Here is a 17,671-nt window from a genome sequence, read left to right as displayed (position 1 = left end):
CTGGTCCCCCGAACCTGATTGGCTCGCGAGTGACGACATCGCATTTATCCCTCGTCTATTTAAGACTGAAACAGAAAGAGGATTTCTCCACAACTGTGGCTGGTGGTTGTTGTTGTTGTAATTACTGGCCAGACGTCACGGCTACTCGAATTGTAAACGTCGTGGCGTTTACTCTCCCGACACACGACCGGTGCGCATGCCGAACTAGCCACTAACCGGCACGTTTTGTTTAAGCGACACAAACCTCACCGACTGGCCGCGGTGGGGTTCGCTGCCGGCCGTGCTTAACGACACATTTATATTTACGCGACGATCTATCCCAAAAAAACCACCCCCCTCTATTACGGCTCGTTATTGATCGCCATCATTATCATCAAGCCACCCTATTCTGCAGGGAAACATGTTCTCCCGGAGGTGGGGCGGGGTAGTGCAGGCTCACCTCCTTGTTGACCACGGCCTTGCCGTCCCAGGCCCAGGCCCGCTTGGTGAAGTAGTTGACGGTGGCGAACTCGATGAGCGCCGAGAAGACAAAGGCGTTGCACACGGCGATGAACCAGTCCATGGCGGTGGCGTAGGCCACCTTGGGCAGTGAGTTGCGGGCGCTGATGCTGAGCGTCGTCATGGTGAGCACCGTGGTGACGCCTGGCACGGCAGGGGGAGGAGGCGGAAGGGAGAAACGCCGCCGCCGTCGTCGTCGTTATTGAACGAGCACACGGTGGGGGGAGGGGACGTACACACGTCGAGACGCACGTGGCGGCGACGGTGAACCAGCGAGGGTGAACCAGCGAGGGTGAACTTGACAGGGTGAACCTTGCGAGGGTGAACCTTGTGAGGGTTGCGCCGCTACCAAATGAAGAACAAGCAATGTTTTTTTTTCTTCACTGCAGCTCAAACGTAACAATACGCGAATACAGCGCAACACGTTATGAGGCTAAGTTAATGAAGGTAAATTGTGCACGCCATTCTAAGTACAAATATACACGCGACTTTCATGTTTTTTGCACCTATTCTCCTCTTTTATTCAACGTATGTCTTCGTCTCACGAGATTTGGTGTCTATTTGGATCTCTCATAGAGCGCTGCACAACCCCCGTGTTGGAGAACGGCCCGCTGAAGGTGATATCACAGAACTACTTACGAGTTACATTCAAACGACTTCTTACGCAACTATATCTACGAATAACCGAGTAGACCTTAGAAAAGGACAGTGACCAGATGTGGCGTGGCGTGGATGTCCCAACACTTTGAGACATCCACAACATTTCGGAGATGCCACCGGCGATTCTTTGGCCACTCTGCACGCAGCTGCCGAGCACAGCCCCGGAGGCCCAAGGGGCCAAGCGGCCGTACGCACGCGGCTCTGCTGACACCAACAAAAAAACATTTAGCCCGTAACCCAGGGGTCCCCAACCCCCGGGACGCGGACCGGTACCGGTCCGTGGCCTGTTAGGAACCGGGCCGCACAGCAGCAGGACGTGAGAGCGGTGAGTCCGCGCGTGGCCCGCCCCCATCATTTTATTATTTACCACTTCCGTCCACGCCTCTTTCCCGCACCGCGCATTTGTCTCAGTCACGTGGTGTTGGTAAGGTAAGCCCACAAGCTCTAACCCCAAGTAGCCACAATGAGTAAGCCCACAAGCTCTAACCCAGAGTAGCCACAATGAGTAAGCCCACAAGCTAACCCCTAGTAGCCACAATGAGTGAGCCCACAAGCTAACTCCTAGTAGCCACAATGAGTAAGCCCACAAGCTAACCCCTAGTAGCCACAATGAGTAAGCCCACAAGCTAACCCCTAGTAGCCACAATGAGTAAGCCCACAAGCTCTAACCCCTAGTAACCGCAATGAGTAAGCCCACAAGCTCTAACCCCAGTAGCCACAATGAGTAAGCCCACAAATTAACCCCTAGTAGCCACAATGAGTAAGCCCACAAGCTAACCCCTAGTAGCCACAATGAGTAAGCCCACAAGCTCTAACCCCTAGTAGCCACAAGGAGTAAGCCCACAAATTAACCCCTAGTAGCCACAATGAGTAAGCCCACAAGCTTACCCCTAGTAGCCACAATGAGTAAGCCCACAAGCTCTAACCCCTAGTAGCCACAATGAGTAAGCCCACAAATTAACCCCTAGTAGTCACAATGAGTAAGCCCACAAGCTTTAACCCCTAGTAGCCACAATGAGTAAGCCCACAAGCTAACCCCTAGTAGCCACAATGAGTAAGCCCACAAGCTAACCCCTAGTAGCCACAATGAGTAAGCCCACAAGCTCTAACCCCTAGTAGCCACAATGAGTAAGCCCACAAGCTCTAACCCCTAGTAACCACAATGAGTAAGCCCACAAGCTCTAACCCCTAGTAGCCACAATGAGTAAGCCCACAAGCTAACCCCTAGTAGCCACAATGAGTAAGCCCACAAGCTAACTCCTAGTAGCCACAATGAGTAAGCCCACAAGCTCTAACCCCTAGTAGCCACAATGAGTAAGCCCACAAGCGCTAACCCCTAGTAACCGCAATGAGTAAGCCCACAAGCTCTAACCCCTAGTAGCCACAATGAGTAAGCCCACGAGTTAACCCCTAATAGCCACAATGAGTAAGCCCACAAGCTCTAACCCCTGGTAGCCACAATGAGTAAGCCCACGAGCTAACCCCTAGTAGCCACAATGAGTAAGCCCACAAACTAACCCCTTGTAACCACAATGAGTAAGCCCACAAGCTAACCCCTAGTAGCCACAATGAGTAAGCCCACAAGCTAACCCCTAGTAGCCACAATGAGTAAGCCCACAAGCTAACCCCTAGTAGCCACAATGAGTAAGCCCACAATGAGTAAGCCCACGAGCTAGCCCCTAGTAGCCACAATGAGTAAAAAACAAACGTCGCTGGAGAGCTTCTTTGAAAAGGGGGAAAGACCCAATATGAACCCCCCCCCAGGTCCGTGAAAAAAATGTCTTCCACGAAACCGGTCCCTGGTGACAAAAAGGTTGGGGACTGCTGCTGTGAACCACGCACACTGAGAGTGCACGTGGCCAACCGCATCGGCCCCGTCTCCTGCGAGCAATTGGCAAGACTCTCCTGAAAACAAAATTCATCTTGAGGCTATCCTGGGTGGTAGCAGTAGCAGAAATAATAACAACAGATTATTTTGCTGCCATAAATGTGCACGTGATAAGCCAATTCGTTGAGCTATCATTTGTGGCCAGGTTGCTTCTGAAAATACGCTTAGTGGGCTTTGCCTGGTAGGATGGGGATGGTTTAGTTTTATTTGCATGTTTTTGTTTACTTCTCTCACACGTCCATCATGTTTTTTTTAATATTGCCAGTTTAACACGTAGGCTTTCACGACCAATATTATCCATAACAGATATGTTTGGGTTATGTCGCGTAAATAAAAATGCGTCGTTAAACCCGCCACAGCCAATTAGTGAGGTTTGTCACGTAAACAAAACGTGCCAATTCGTCACTAGTTCAGCTGTCGCCTGACGATGCCGGTCATAATTACCGGCGAAACGTCACGTTACTCGAAACTATTAAAAAAAAATAGTAACGATTTAGTAACGATTTGGTACGTTTTGTTTACGTGAACAAACCTCGCTAATTGGCTGTGTCGGGTGGTCGCGGTGTTTAACGACACAACATTTATATATTTACGCGATCTAACCGAAACCCCCCCCTCTATCATGAATGATGTTAATGACGCAGAGGATGACAGAATGAACGGCAACAATGCCGGGCTATTCCTGCGCGTCTGCTCTCTGGTCTGAGTGCACACGAAGGGTGCGCAAGTGGGTCAGCGCGTTACACAAGCGGCCCCTATTTCGAAACTATTTTTAATCCTTGCCAGGTGCAGTGCCCACTTGAGCGAGTGACCCGGCTATCACAAATGATCGCTCAACGAAGTGGCTTATCATCATCGCGGGGAAATTTACAGCGGCTAAATAACTCGAAACGCGCACGTCGATTATAAACGTGGAGGGAAAACCCGGAGGGAGCCGGAGGAAAATCCACGCGACCACGGGAAGAGTGAGAGAGACGCGCAAACTACAAATGTACCTTTTAAACTCAACTACAAACAACATTATTTAGTACTTTATCGAGTAAGGCCAACTGAGCCATACAGCTCTTTTTCAAATGGTAGCTCAATGAAGTGGCTCATCACGTGGACATTTATAGCAGCTAAAACACTCTAAACGCGTGATGTCGATTCTATACATGGAGGGAAGATCCTGAGGGATCCGGAGTAAAATCCATACAACCACCGGGAGAGAGAGAGACACGCAAACTCCAAATACACAGCAGGCTTCGTCAGGGTCAGGATCGAACCCACGACCTCCTGCATACCAGGCGAGGTAGTTAACATCTCCTAGCCACAGTGATGATGATGAGAGAGGGATAGAACCCACGACCTCCTGCACACCAGGCGAGGTAGTTAACATCTCCTAGCCACCGTGGCGGCGCTGGGTGGATAAGAGGCGGCGAGGTTACCAGAAGACACCGGAGTGCACAGACGGATTTTGTGTTTAGTTTATCCTTCCCCTCCCTCCAGCACGCCTCCGATGAACACGGTTGTCTCCGTAACGTGCTAAGCACAGTGAACGACTCACTGTGCTGAGCACATTCACACCGCTGGGTGGATACAGGCGGTGAGGTCGGAGGGGGACGTCAGAAACCTGCCCCCCCTATTCGTTCCATCTGCCGTGCCGGGAGAGTGAATCGGAGCGGCGTGCCGACTACGGCACCACAGCGGCAGTGGCCTTTTTCACTTTCATGTTTTTTCTTGTTGCACTTTTTCCCCAATTTGATTCCAATTACCAATTACGTCTTCATCTCACGAGATGTGGCGTCTATTTGGGTCTCTCACAGAGCACTGCATAACCACCACCACCCCCGTGTTAGAGAACGGCCCGCTCAAGGCGATATAGCAGAATTACTTCAGTTATATCCAGTGACTTCTTATTTCACCCACGAGAGGGCAGCACTTTCCTACGTAACGTCATGTTGAAGTTCACCACGTGACGGTCAAGCCATCATCATTTTTTGCTATTTAAAATTGCACAGAAGCAATTTTTGCCACATTAAGTGTAACATCGAATTGGACGTGTTGGGATTTTGGCACATTCATTAGTTGCAGGACTCTCAGATCCTCGAACTCGCTTGAGAACTCGGTTTGCTCACAGACGGCTGAAACGCGGATTCGAATGTGGGGGATCCCAGTGGTGCCAGGTGCCTGATACCCAGCCCACCCGGCCACCTCTACTAAGAGAGACCCTCATTGATCAGGATATAATAACACAATCCTTCAGTCGTTCGGTTACTTATCATGATTCTGGACCACGATTTACGTAGGGGAGTGCGAGGGAGTGGGGGGGGGGGGGATTTAAGAAACTTGCACCGTTGTTTAACTACCGCGCTAGGAGATGAAATCAAACCCAGCGACCTCTGGATTCCGAGTCGACCGTGCTGACCATTACACACCACTCTGACAGCAACCCTCAGTATGTATATATATTTTTATTCATATCAATTTGTTTTTGACCGCCGTGCCGAGAGATTGAGTTGAACCGGCGACCTCTGGACCGCGAGGCGTGGCAGCGGTTATCCCTGCGTTTTTGTAAAACTGATGTGAAATTGACTCGGGAGGCAAGACCGTTTGTCTCCTGCCTTGGCAGCCAGCCGTGAGCTCTGAGGGGCGATCGATGGCGGAAGTCAGGGGCTTCAACATTTTCCAGCGATGAAGAGGTCAGGGAGGTTATTTGTATGACCCCCCCCCCCCTCCGGATATCGCATGCATCTCTGGTGTCAGACCGACAGCGCTGACCCTCATCGATTTGAGAGTTTTGACACCAACCGCGTCTTCGCTGTCACAATTGAGCCATGCGTGGTGGCGTTATTCCATGTTGGGGACGTCGAGGCAGTGGCCTCATGAAGCCCTTTGTTATAACATCATAGCCATATTTAAAACGGACTTCCTGGTAATTTTACATTCAAAATGGAATTCCTGCCGGCTTGTTATACATTCCTTAACCACAATCATCCACCACCGCAGCGCACCGTCAGATATTTCCATGCCTAAATCCCAGGCATGCAAGCTCAGAAAAAATTATAACGAAGCATGACCGAGTTAAAAGCCCGAGATGCCGTGCCTCGCAGCTATTAAAAAGTAAATCCTAGCGGTGAAATCGGCAAAGTCTTCTTTCAGCATGCGTTGGCATTATGAATTTTTTAAACGGAAAAAGTGCCGAGCGCCCGTTAGACTTGCAGCCGTACGCTTCTCTGAGCTGCGATTATTTAAAGAAAGATCTCCCTTCCCACTGCCTGGGAGCGAGGCCATTCAGATCCCGTTTGAGTTGCCTGCCGAGGTGCGCGGCGATTCCGCTGTTGAATCGCTGGAAAATGTCATCCCGTCGGCAGTCCTCGGGACTTTCAGAATCGGCGTGTGCAAACACGTACATCGGCGCTCCGAGTAGGACAAAAATAAACGGAGTCGTCATCTCCCGTTGCTCAAATGAGCATTTCTGCGTTCGCGCTCTTCCTATTTACAGCCACGCTGCAAGAGTCAGTGGTGGAAATTCCACGTTCCTATGGCGGGGGGTGGTGGGAGGAGAAGTCTCCCCATAGGGCAAAGCACCGTTGCGTTCACACACAAAGTGAGATACTCTTGGCAAGTGTTGAACATTCCCGATTCTGCTGATGAGACCCGGTTGAGTTTGCGTGCTGCAAATGATGTCGTTCTTAACCTCTACTGCAGCCGAGCACCCCTTAGGATCCCAATCGTAAAAACAATGTCGAATGTTTATAAACACAGAGGCTTTGATGAAACAAATTAGTTGTTACTTACGTGTCGGTGCTTGCATTTTCGATGATTTACCTTCTAAAAACATACGTCTATGTCTCACACCCCCAGGGGGTGCGTGATGCACAGGAGGTTAAGGACCCCCGTGCTAGACAATATTGGTTCTGGAAAGCCAGCGGGCTGATGGAATAAAGCAGATTTGTTTATATTTATGAGCCAAAATGGAGTTCTGTTGACAAGTATTATCACGCACAGTGATGCCTGCGTTTGCAATCCACCGTCACTGATGCACGTGGTTCGTTTTAACGCAAGCCCCGTGAGGAATTGCATAATAAAAGACAGAGAGAGAAGAGATGCACGGTCTTTGCTAATTTTATACATTATAAAAAATGTTAATTACTGATAACGATAGGCGGCGACTTCAATCATGTCACTGTGACATGACAGCCTCGTAATAGATAATACCGGCATATCCATTATCCACGGGGTAGCAATGATCACAACTCACTGGGTGTGTTTGTGACAATCACCAATGTCAATTCAACCGTTAATGATCAATAAGAGTGTTGCGACTAAATAAACGAGGTTTTGTGCCTTTGTAACTAATTGTTTCGCTCGTCCTGACACGGAACTCGCCTCGTGTCCTCTGGGACTTGTTGTCGCCGCTGTTGTTTTGATGCCTTGCCCGAGCTTTGGAATTGGCGAACTTGTAACAATTTGAACTTGTGTTTGTTTTTTTCGTGATTTGCTGACCTGTCCTACACTTGGAACTTCTTGACCCCGTGCCCCTACTGGACACCTGTGAAGAAGAGCTTGAAAGCTCACCGCGGGTGATCACGTGATTGTCGTGACCCGCGGGTTCAGCGCTGCTTAAGACTTATGGGGGGCGTCGGTGCTCAAAAGCAAAAAGTGGCGGCGGGGTTTTTTTTTTCATTGTTCGTAGCGCGAAGCGAATCGCACCTCCGATCAGCACGGTTGGCTCTCCGTGCGGTGCGAGAGAAGCTCAACGTGCGCACGTGCGCACGTGAGTTCTTTGAGTACGTGAGTATGTACGTGAGTTTGAGTACGTACGTGAGTTCTTTGAGTACGTGAGTACGTACGCGAGTACGTACGTTGGTATTGCGATGCGTACGTACGAAGCAGAAAGATTGGCACCAACTCCGCCAACACTTGGTGAGGTCGTTTTTCTTTTACTCACCACAGGCGACGACCTCAGAGAACGGTGACTACGATCCGATCGAAAATCACGACGTTCGTGCGCACGTGCGTGTAAGCGTCGGGACTGCAAGTTGTTGACACTCGCCAGGTCTGCATGAGAGACTTCAAAGGAGAAACGTGGTTTCTGTTCAGGCCTTTATAAGTTCGACGGCGTTCTCAAGAACTTAAACCTCTTTCATAAAAGAGCTTCGTCAGCTCAGCGGATTCCTCCAGTATAAATAAAGATTCCGAGGCTTTTGCCGACGGCCACTCAGTGGCCGCCCTGCCCACCGTCACACCTCCCCATCTGCAACCCATAAGCCTCGCTGGCTGAGAGCACAGGACGTGAGGAACAATCCGCCCTTTTCAAAGCTGTCAACCCATTACCAGTGCCCTACCTTCTCACAGACCAATTCAGACCTTATTGGTCACCCCGTGCCCCTTATAAATCTCAACGTTCATCCTACACAGTCCCATCACAAGGGAGAAACACAAACAATTAGACCAGAAAAATGTTGCCCTGTACAAGAACACGGGGTGAATCCGTGTGGGTTGACAGCTGTGCCTCTTACCATGGACACAATCGAGGCCATGGGGAGAAGAGACTGATCAGAAAGCTTCGTCGTTTATAGCATTCCTCCCACCGTCTAAATAAAGACTCCGATTCTGATATGCATCATCCTGATCTATGCAATTCCCGACAAGACGTAGGTGGTAAGTGCAAGACCCGATGAAGTCGCTTACATTACATTCTAAGGTGAGATATTCGTTCGAGTGTAATCCCCAGAAACGTGAGATTGCCCCATGGTTTGGTAGGGATTGAGCAGTAGGTCGTGGTGAACCAATCAATAGTTCGAGTAACTTTCATTGGTGCTGCTTGTTGCTGGCTGTGTGCAGTTTTGGTGGCCTTCTTTGGGCCTGCACCCCGCAATCGTGATTATAGAAACACACCGGTGAAGTATGGTCAAGCGTGCACTCACCAAACACGGTCCGAGCTGGGACGGACTCTCTGTTGAGCCAGAAGGAGACCTGCGACAGGATGACCGTCATGATGCAGGGCAGGTACGTCTGGATCACAAAGTATCCGATCTTCCGCTTCAGGTGGAATTCCGTCACCAACACGACGTACTCCCCTGCAAGTGCAACACACGTGTGTAGTGAGTGCAACACACGTGTGTAGTGAGTGCAACACACGTGTGTAGTGAGTTCAACTGAGTTGCAGAAGTACTCTTTGGAGGCAACACATTTATTGATACCAACACAAAGGGGTAACTGCCCCTTCACCAGATAACAACGTCTGGTGGTGGACCACCAGGCTACACTACACACTATGGTGGTGGACCACCAGGCTACACTACACCCAATGGTGGTGGACCACCAGGCTAGCTACACACTATAGTGGTGGACCACCAGGCTAACTACACACTATGGTGGTAGACCACCAGGCTACACTACACACTATGGTGGTGGACCACCAGGCTAACTACACACTATGGTGGTGGACCAGCAGGCTACACTACACCCAATGGTGGTGGACCACCAGGCTAGCTACACACTATGGTGGTGGACCACCAGGCTAACTACACACTATGGTGGTGGACCACCAGGCTAACTACACACTATGGTGGTGGACCACCAGGCTAACTACACACTATAGTGGTGGACCACCAGGCTAACTACACACTATGGTGGTGGACCACCAGGCTATACTACACACTATGGTGGTGGACCACCAGGCTAACTACACACTATGGTGGTGGACCACCAGGCTAACTACACACTATGGTGGTGGACCACCAGGCTACACTACACACTATGGTGGTGGACCACCAGGCTAACTACACACTATAGTGGTGGACCACCAGGCTACACTACACACTATGGTGGTGGACCACCAGGCTACACTACACACTACGGTGGTGGACCACCAGGCTACACTACACACTATGGTGGTGGACCACCAGGCTAACTACACACTATGGTGGTGGACCACCAGGCTACACTACACACTATGGTGGTGGACCACCAGGCTAACTACACACTATGGTGGTGGACCACCAGGCTAACTACACACTATGGTGGTGGACCACCAGGCTATACTACACACTATGGTGGTGGACCACCAGGCTACACTACACACTATGGTGGTGGACCACCAGGCTAACTACACACTATAGTGGTGGACCACCAGGCTAACTACACACTATGGTGGAGGACCACCAGGCTAACTACACACTATAGTGGTGGACCACCAGGCTAACTACACACTATGGTGGTGGACCACCAGGCTAACTACACACTATAGTGGTGGACCACCAGGCTAACTACACACCATAGTGGTGGACCACCAGGCTAACTACACACTATGGTGGTGGACCACCAGGCTAACTACACACTATAGTGGTGGACCACCAGGCTAACTACACACTATGGTGGTGGACCACCAGGCTACACTACACACTATGGTGGTGAACCACCAGGCTAACTACACACTGTAGTGGTGGACCACCAGGCTAACTACACATTATTGTGGTGGACCACCAGGCTACACTACACATTATGGTGGTGGACCACCAGGCTAACTACACTAATCACACCGTAACTAGCTATGTAACCACCAGGCTAACTACACTAATCACACCGTAACTAGCTACGTGACCACCAGGCTAACTACACTAATGACACCATAACTAGCTACGTGACCACCAGGCTAACAACACTAATTACACCGTAACTAGCTACGTGACCACCAGGCTAACTACACTAATTACACCGTAACGAACTACGTGACCACCAGGATAAGTACACTAATTACACCGTAACTAGCTACGTGATCACCAGGCTAGCTACACTAATTACACCGTAACTAGCTACGTGACCACCAGGCTAGCTACACTAATTACACCGTAACTAGCTATGTAACCACCAGGCTAGCTACACTAATCACACCGTAACTAGCTACATGACCACCAGGCTAACTACACTAATTACACCGTAACTAGCTACGTGACCACCAGACTACACTACACTAATCACACAGTAACTAGCTACGTGACCACCAGGCTAACTACACTAATTACACCGTAACTAGTTACGTAACCACCAGGCTAACTACACTAATTACACCGTAACTAGCTACGTGACCACCAGGCTACACTACATTAATTACACCGTAACTAGCTACATGACCAGGATAACTACACTAATTACACCGTAACTAGCTACGTGACCACCAGGCTAGCTACACTAATCACACTGCTGGGAGTAGCGACAACGGACAGGACCCCAGCTTGGGTCCAGATTCTTTAGGATAACCACAGCAGCCGGTCCCTCTCGGGGATCCTGCTTTTATCCTCCGTGGTGTGGCCTGCTCCGGCTTTAGCCACGACCACCTTCGAGAACCCTCGAGCAGGATCTCGGCCCTGACACGTGACCACCCCTAGCCCCCACCTGGGGGCCCTGTGTAGACTTTACCAGTCACGTGTCCTCTGGGGTCAACCAGAGTGCCATGGCCCTTAGTAACCCCATTCCCGTGGCAGGGCACTCTCACACCCTATCCTGTAGGGGTCGGCACTGCACGCAGAGCGTGGTGCCACTCATCACTGCCAGTGAGTGCTCACCGAGCCCCTCTAGGGCTGGTACTGCCCCCACATGTGAGTGGTGCCCGCGATGTCGACTCATCTCGAGCCGTGCCTCTCTAGGGCCGGCATCACAGTGACATCCGCGATGTCACTACACACACACAGAGCCTCAACACACCGTCGGGGGCAAGTGCTGTTAGCGAACACGTACGAAGGCCAGTACAGCAGATCAGGGGATGAGCGGCCTAGCACCATGCCTAGCCGCCGATGTTTATGCACTGCGCAAGCTACTCGTTTCAGTCCGAGTCTATCTAGGGGAGACCCAGGACGGGTTTGAGACATTACTTGCCACGAACGTCAGCCGCGGCTTGGAATAAAACCCGGCCTGCCTGCCGGGTTGGTAGCGCGGCACTTTGAGCGACGCACGACCACTCGCACAGAACAACGCTGGCCAGGCCAGGTGAACTTTGACGACACGTGACGTGCGGAAAGCTCGCTGGCGGGCCACGGGACGAGACGCGGAATGCGATTGGTTAACGGACACGAGCCAGCAGACGCAGCACCTGCGCTGTGCCACCCGTCTGTCTCTGAGGCCACGCCGCACGTGACAGCGGCTGCCGCGCAACGCCACGTGCTGATAACTTGGCGACGGTGCTCTGTGCCAGGCTAGGTGCACCGTTGATGCCACGTGTGGCAATGGGAGAGACCCAGGTGTTACGAGTTCACAGACCCGGAGTAATTTGCTGACAAGGTGCCTAACCTATACACCCCCCCCCACTGCGCGCACACTCTCCTGACACTCACATCCCAGTGTCCTTTTTAAATTATCTGTCCGCTGCGGCTGGCGGCGTGTACAAAGAGCGAGGATCCACCCCGTCACCGTGGCGAGTGGCCGCTATTAAGAGCGCTGCCAGGAGTGTGGCTGCCAAGGACTGCAAGAGGACACGTCGTCCTCTTCGGGTTACCTGCCGGTATAGATTTTGTTCGGCCAGTTTCGTCCCCACTGTGCTATCGGTGTCACAAAACGACCGTTTGAAACCCCTGAAAACCCACATCAATGTAATAATAGCGAGCGAGCCAGCGTTATTTTTTGAGATCATCATTTGGCGACGCCGTTGAGTGGGCAGCGGTGCAAGAGCACTGATAGCGACGAGATCGCTGGAAACACGTTCGTCAATAAACACTGCGTGGCCTTAAAAATACATGTTTCATTTCGGGGCAATGGGTCGTTCTTCACGGCACTCCGCTCTGGCTTCTCAATGTACTCTGGGGAAGGGCCATTAGGTGGTGTTTAATATTAGTGTCTGACTAGCGAGCGGGACTATGTTGATGTCGCTCGGCTGGCCTGGGAACGTCTGGGAATTCCCCAGGAAGAGCTAGAGTCTGTGTATAGTGTAGTAGTGTATAGTGTAGTGTAGTAGAGTAGTAGTGTATAGTGTAGTGTATAGTGTAGTGTATAGTAGTGTAGTGTATAGTAGTGTAGTGTATAGTGTAGTGTATAGTGTGGTAGTGTATAGTGTAGTGTATAGTGTAGTGTATAGTAGTGTATTGTAGTGTAGTGTATAGTGTAGTAGTGTATAGTGTAGTAGTGCATAGTGTAGTGTAGTAGTGTATAGTGTAGTAGTGTATAGTGTAGTGTATAGTGTTATAGTGTATAGTGTAGTAGTGTAGTGTGGTAGTGTATAGTGTAGTGTGGTAGTCTATAGTGTAGTGTAGTAGTGTATAGTGTAGTGTAGTAGTGTATAGTGTAGTGTAGTAGTGTATAGTGTAGTAGTGTATAGTGTGGTAGTGTATAGTGTGGTAGTGTATAGTGTAGTAGTGTAGTAGTGTATAGTGTAGTGTAGTAGTGTACAGTGTAGTGTATAGTGTAGTAGTGTATAGTGTAGTGTAGTAGTGTATAGTGTAGTGTATAGTGTAGTAGTGTATAGTGAAGTGCAGTAGTGTAAAGTGTAGTGTAGTAGTGTATAGTGTAGTGTAGTAGTGTATAGTGTAGTAGTGTATAGTGTAGTAGTGTATTAGTGTAGTAGTGTAGTGTAGTAGTGTATAGTGTAGTAGTGTATAGTGTAGTAGTGTATTAGTGTAGTGTAGTAGTGTATAGTGTATAGTAATGTAGTGCTGGAGTCAGTCGCCAGGGAAAGGGAGGTGTGGACCGCCACGACTCAACACGCCGCTGCCGCCGCCGTGGCCCTCACCAGGACAAGGGGACTGAGAAACGAACCAACTATGCTCGTTTTTTGTTTTTCCCGCTTAGTTTTAAATTGAGTTTACTCTTTTATGGTCATGAACAGACGTCCAGCACTGAATTCCACAACAGCTGTCGAGTCACTTGCCCGGTGGCAGCACAGTCGGTGACACTCACGCCTCGCAGAAAGGCGGTCATGGGTTCGACTCCTGACACTGTGTTGATAAGTTTGTTGTATTCTCCCTGCTCTGCATGCGTTCCCTCCGGGTTCATCCCATAGCTATGTAACCGGTATTGACCAAAACATCACAATGCTAGAAAAATAACTAAAAAATTACCTTAAAATTGCTCAATTTGGATCGCACACACAGCGCCAACATCACCCCCATCCCTACTCAAAAGCACTCGGTCGGAACCGTCCAAAAAAACGCAGACTCGCTCCTGTCCAGGAAAGAGGGAAGGCTTTTCTGTGTCAAACAAGAGTCATATAAACCAAACTACAGATAGTGGCAGCGGAACGCAGGCGCGCGCTGGTCCATCGAGACAAACCCGTGCTGGACTTGATGTTGGAGGTGCTGGCCGTGTAGTGCATCAGCTGGTACTGGTTGGTGCGCGAGCCGTCCTCAGCAACTTCCACCGAGTAGTTGGTGCCGTTTTTCCACCTGTAGATCACCTCCTTGTTGGTGTAGGCGTCTGCTGAGCGTGCATCAGTCACAGCCAACGCAACCCCCGCGGTCGTCATTCACCGCGGCCGTCGTTCACCGCGGCCGTCGTTCACCGCGGCCGTCGTTCACCGCGGCTGTCGTTCACCGCGGCCGTCGTTCACCGCGGTCGTCGTTCACCGCGATCGTCGTTCACCGCGGTCGTCATTCACTGCGGTCGTCATTCACCGCGGTCGTCATTCACCGCGATCGTCGTTCACCGTGGCCGTCGTTCACCGCGGCCGTCGTTCACCGCGGTCGTCGTTCACCGCGATCGTCATTCACCGCGGCCGTCGTTCACTGCGATCGTCATTCACCGCGGTCGTCATTCACCGCGGTCGTCGTTCACCGCGGCCGTCGTTCACCGCGGTGACGGCGGGCGGCCGTCGGCAAACCCCACCGCGCAGGGGCGGTGACGCGTTCCGGCGGAAGTGCCATTGGCACCTTTCTTTGCCAGTACCGACGAATGAGAAATAAGAATCGGCTTTAGCCTTTCTGGCAACAAAACAGAAGATGTTGAGACGTTCAAACACCAAATAGATCACTTCTTGCAAGGGATCAAGTGCTGCATTAAGCACACACAGTACTTGCAGTGAACATACAAAGAAACATGCTCTGATTATATAATGCGCTTATCTTTGAAATTGATTGGCCTACACCAGAGACAGCCTTCGTTAGGTCCTAATATCACCAGTGTCAGAGCAGAGAATGCCAAAAGGCCAACAGTACACAGTCAATGCACGTGTCAGAGCACTTCCAGCTCGGTTTGAACTAGAAGCGGCAGTGAGTTGGCCGTTTTATGGCAAAGGTTCGCAATTCGAACACCGCGGCGCGCATTAACCGCGGTAAATAAATACCACGTGCCGTCTGCCTCGCATTGAACGTTCAAAAGATCGCACGACGTCATTTGAAACGAACGGGCCATTCGTGCGATCCCGTGTCACGGTCCGACTTTGCTCAATTCAAATCACAGTAAAACCTTGGATTGCGAGCATAATTCGTTCCGGAAACGTGTTTGTAATCCAAAGCACTCGTGTATCAAAGCACTCGTCTATCAGTTGTGATCACGTGACGCTCGGCAGACAAAGCGTCTACGTACACTGCTCGTATTGCAAGACCCTCGCTCGTTTATCAAATTAATATTTATTTACAATTTTTTGCTCGTCTTGCGAAACACTCGCGCACCAAGTTACCCTCGCAATCCGAGGTTTTACCGTACCCGCAAATCAGTCAAATTGGGATTACGCACTCTGGATTCACAGGCCCTGCACCGAGTCCAGCTCACGCTGCACGGGGACCGCTGCCTCTGCGGCGGTGCCCCTTACGAACGCATCGAGACGAGAGGCGGCGCACCGCAAGCCGCGAAGCAGCGCGTTAAGAGCACTCCCAGACGCCCCGGGCGTAAAAGATCGGCGGGCTCCATCGCGGAACACGTTCTCGTAATTGTCACGATTACCGCGCTCGTAACGACTCGCTGACACGCTCGTCAAGAACACCGTGGACTTGAAACAAAAATAGGCGACGTTTTTAGGTTTAATCTTCCTTCTTCAGAGGGCGAAACGATTTCGCGACATAAACACCCACGGTTATGGGGGTCACCCCGTGTGCAAAGCATCAGAAGCAGCGCGTCAAGTAGGTTTTAACGCTGCCCCAATCTTTTGCATGGTGTGTTCTACTCCGGGTTCTCAAAGATTCCTCCCGTACGGTGTCCAACGCCCATTGTTTAAACGGACTCAATGAGCTTTTTCCCTGGATAAATGAGCATGAGATGTTTCCGTAATGTTTGCATTGTGAGTCAAGTGCTGTAACCACGGCACCACTCAACTGGATTAGCGTTAAATGACAATAACGTCGAGTGTGCGTGTATATATTTAGCTCGCCACATTCAAATTGTATAACCTCGCGAGAGTCACTCTCGCATATTATTCTCTGGATTATACGACGCACCCTTCTTTCTCTGTGTTTTACGAAGATGCAGCTAAAATATATATTAATTTGTGGTGTGCATCTGATAGTCTGGTGGGTGTGCTTGCTGTGCAATCCGGCGGGGAGCGGCGAGGGAGCAGTTCGCGCGCTGCGCTATGAGCACCGTCATCCCGGTTGGATTCCTGCTCACAGTCAAGACCAATGACGACCATCGGATCCCGTCTTGGGCCTCCCCTAGGTCGCCCCAGCCTCAAATGAGTACCTGGTGCTGCGCGTAAGCGTCGGCATTCGGGAGACAAAGGCGGCCGGGCGTGGTGCTGGCCACCCATCCCCTTCGTGTGCCGTGCCGGCCTTCATAGGTGCTCGCAAACAGCACTTGCCCCGAAAGGACTGTTGAGGCTATACGGGGGATAATTGTCTTTGTGCAATCCCGTGTCACGGCGGCGTGTTTGGCAACGTGTCTACATCTGCTTTCACATCATAAATAATTGACAGCATCGGTCACACGCCCAGCAAGTCAACATGAAACAGAATACTCACAGCTGCCAAACTTCAGCGGGCAGGCGTGGGTGTCCATCGGGAAGTCTTCGAGGATCATGGGACACTCCGCTTTCACCGTTAACCTGTTGAACGTAAACGGAGGAAGAGAGGGTATGTAAAGGCGCAGCCCTGCAAGTGCTCACGCCGGAGCTGGTGAAAGGGGCCTCCGGTAGACAGAGAGGGGGGGGGGGAGGCTCCAAAGGCCGCTGTAAAGGGTGCATGATCGAATATGTCACACGCTGGTCGGACGTCTTGAGAGATGTGGGAGTTCCCCACACTTGACCCCACCACACACATTTGTACCAATACACGATTGTGGTGACTGGCGGGTGAACACGCGATTGTGGTGACTCGCAGATGAACACACTATTGTGGTGACCTACGGGTGAACACACAATTGTGGTGACCCGCAGATGAACACGCTATTGTGGTGACCCACGGGTGAACACACAATTGTGGTGACCCGCAGATGAACACACGATTGTGGTGACCCACGGGTGAACACACGATTATCGTGACCCGCGGGTGAAGTACTGCTTAAGAGTGCGTTGGTGCTCAAAATCAAAAAGTGGCGGCGGGGTTTTTTTTCACCGTTCGTAGTGCGAAGCGAATCGCACCTCCGATCAGCACGGTTGGCTCTCCGTGCGGTGCGAGAGAAGCTCAACGTGCGCACGTGCGTACGTGCGTACGTGAGTTCTTTGAGTACGTGAGTATGTACGTGAGTTTTTTGAGTACGTACGTGAGTTCTTTGAGTACGTGAGTA

At 51.0% G+C, this 17,671-nt stretch overlaps 1 protein-coding gene across 4 annotated transcripts in view; it reads right to left on the bottom strand.

The window, feature by feature from the left end:
* The window catches only part of LOC116955782 (gamma-aminobutyric acid receptor subunit alpha-2-like), an 80,180-nt gene that overhangs the window by 7,821 nt on the left and 54,688 nt on the right, over nt 1-17,671 (bottom strand). For 2 of the 4 annotated variants that reach the window (XM_076053409.1, XM_076053411.1), the window contains exons 6-9: nt 16,909-16,991; nt 14,291-14,437; nt 8,959-9,111; nt 440-642 (exon numbers count right to left, since the gene is read on the bottom strand). In XM_076053409.1, coding sequence (XP_075909524.1) covers nt 440-642; nt 8,959-9,111; nt 14,291-14,437; nt 16,909-16,991 — 586 coding nt within the window. The remainder of the gene's footprint in view (nt 1-439; nt 643-8,958; nt 9,112-14,290; nt 14,438-16,908; nt 16,992-17,671) is intronic. The other 2 variants (XM_076053410.1, XM_032977105.2) reach the window with 1 other exon arrangement.

Source organism: Petromyzon marinus, chromosome 61, assembly GCF_048934315.1.
Source record: "Petromyzon marinus isolate PM22_M1 ecotype Great Lakes invasive population chromosome 61, UKy_Petmar_22M1.pri1.0, whole genome shotgun sequence".
Taxonomy (NCBI): Eukaryota; Metazoa; Chordata; class Hyperoartia; order Petromyzontiformes; family Petromyzontidae; genus Petromyzon; species Petromyzon marinus.
The sequence above is the reverse complement of the archived record's forward strand: the minus strand, read 5'-3'. Positions and strand labels throughout refer to the sequence as shown.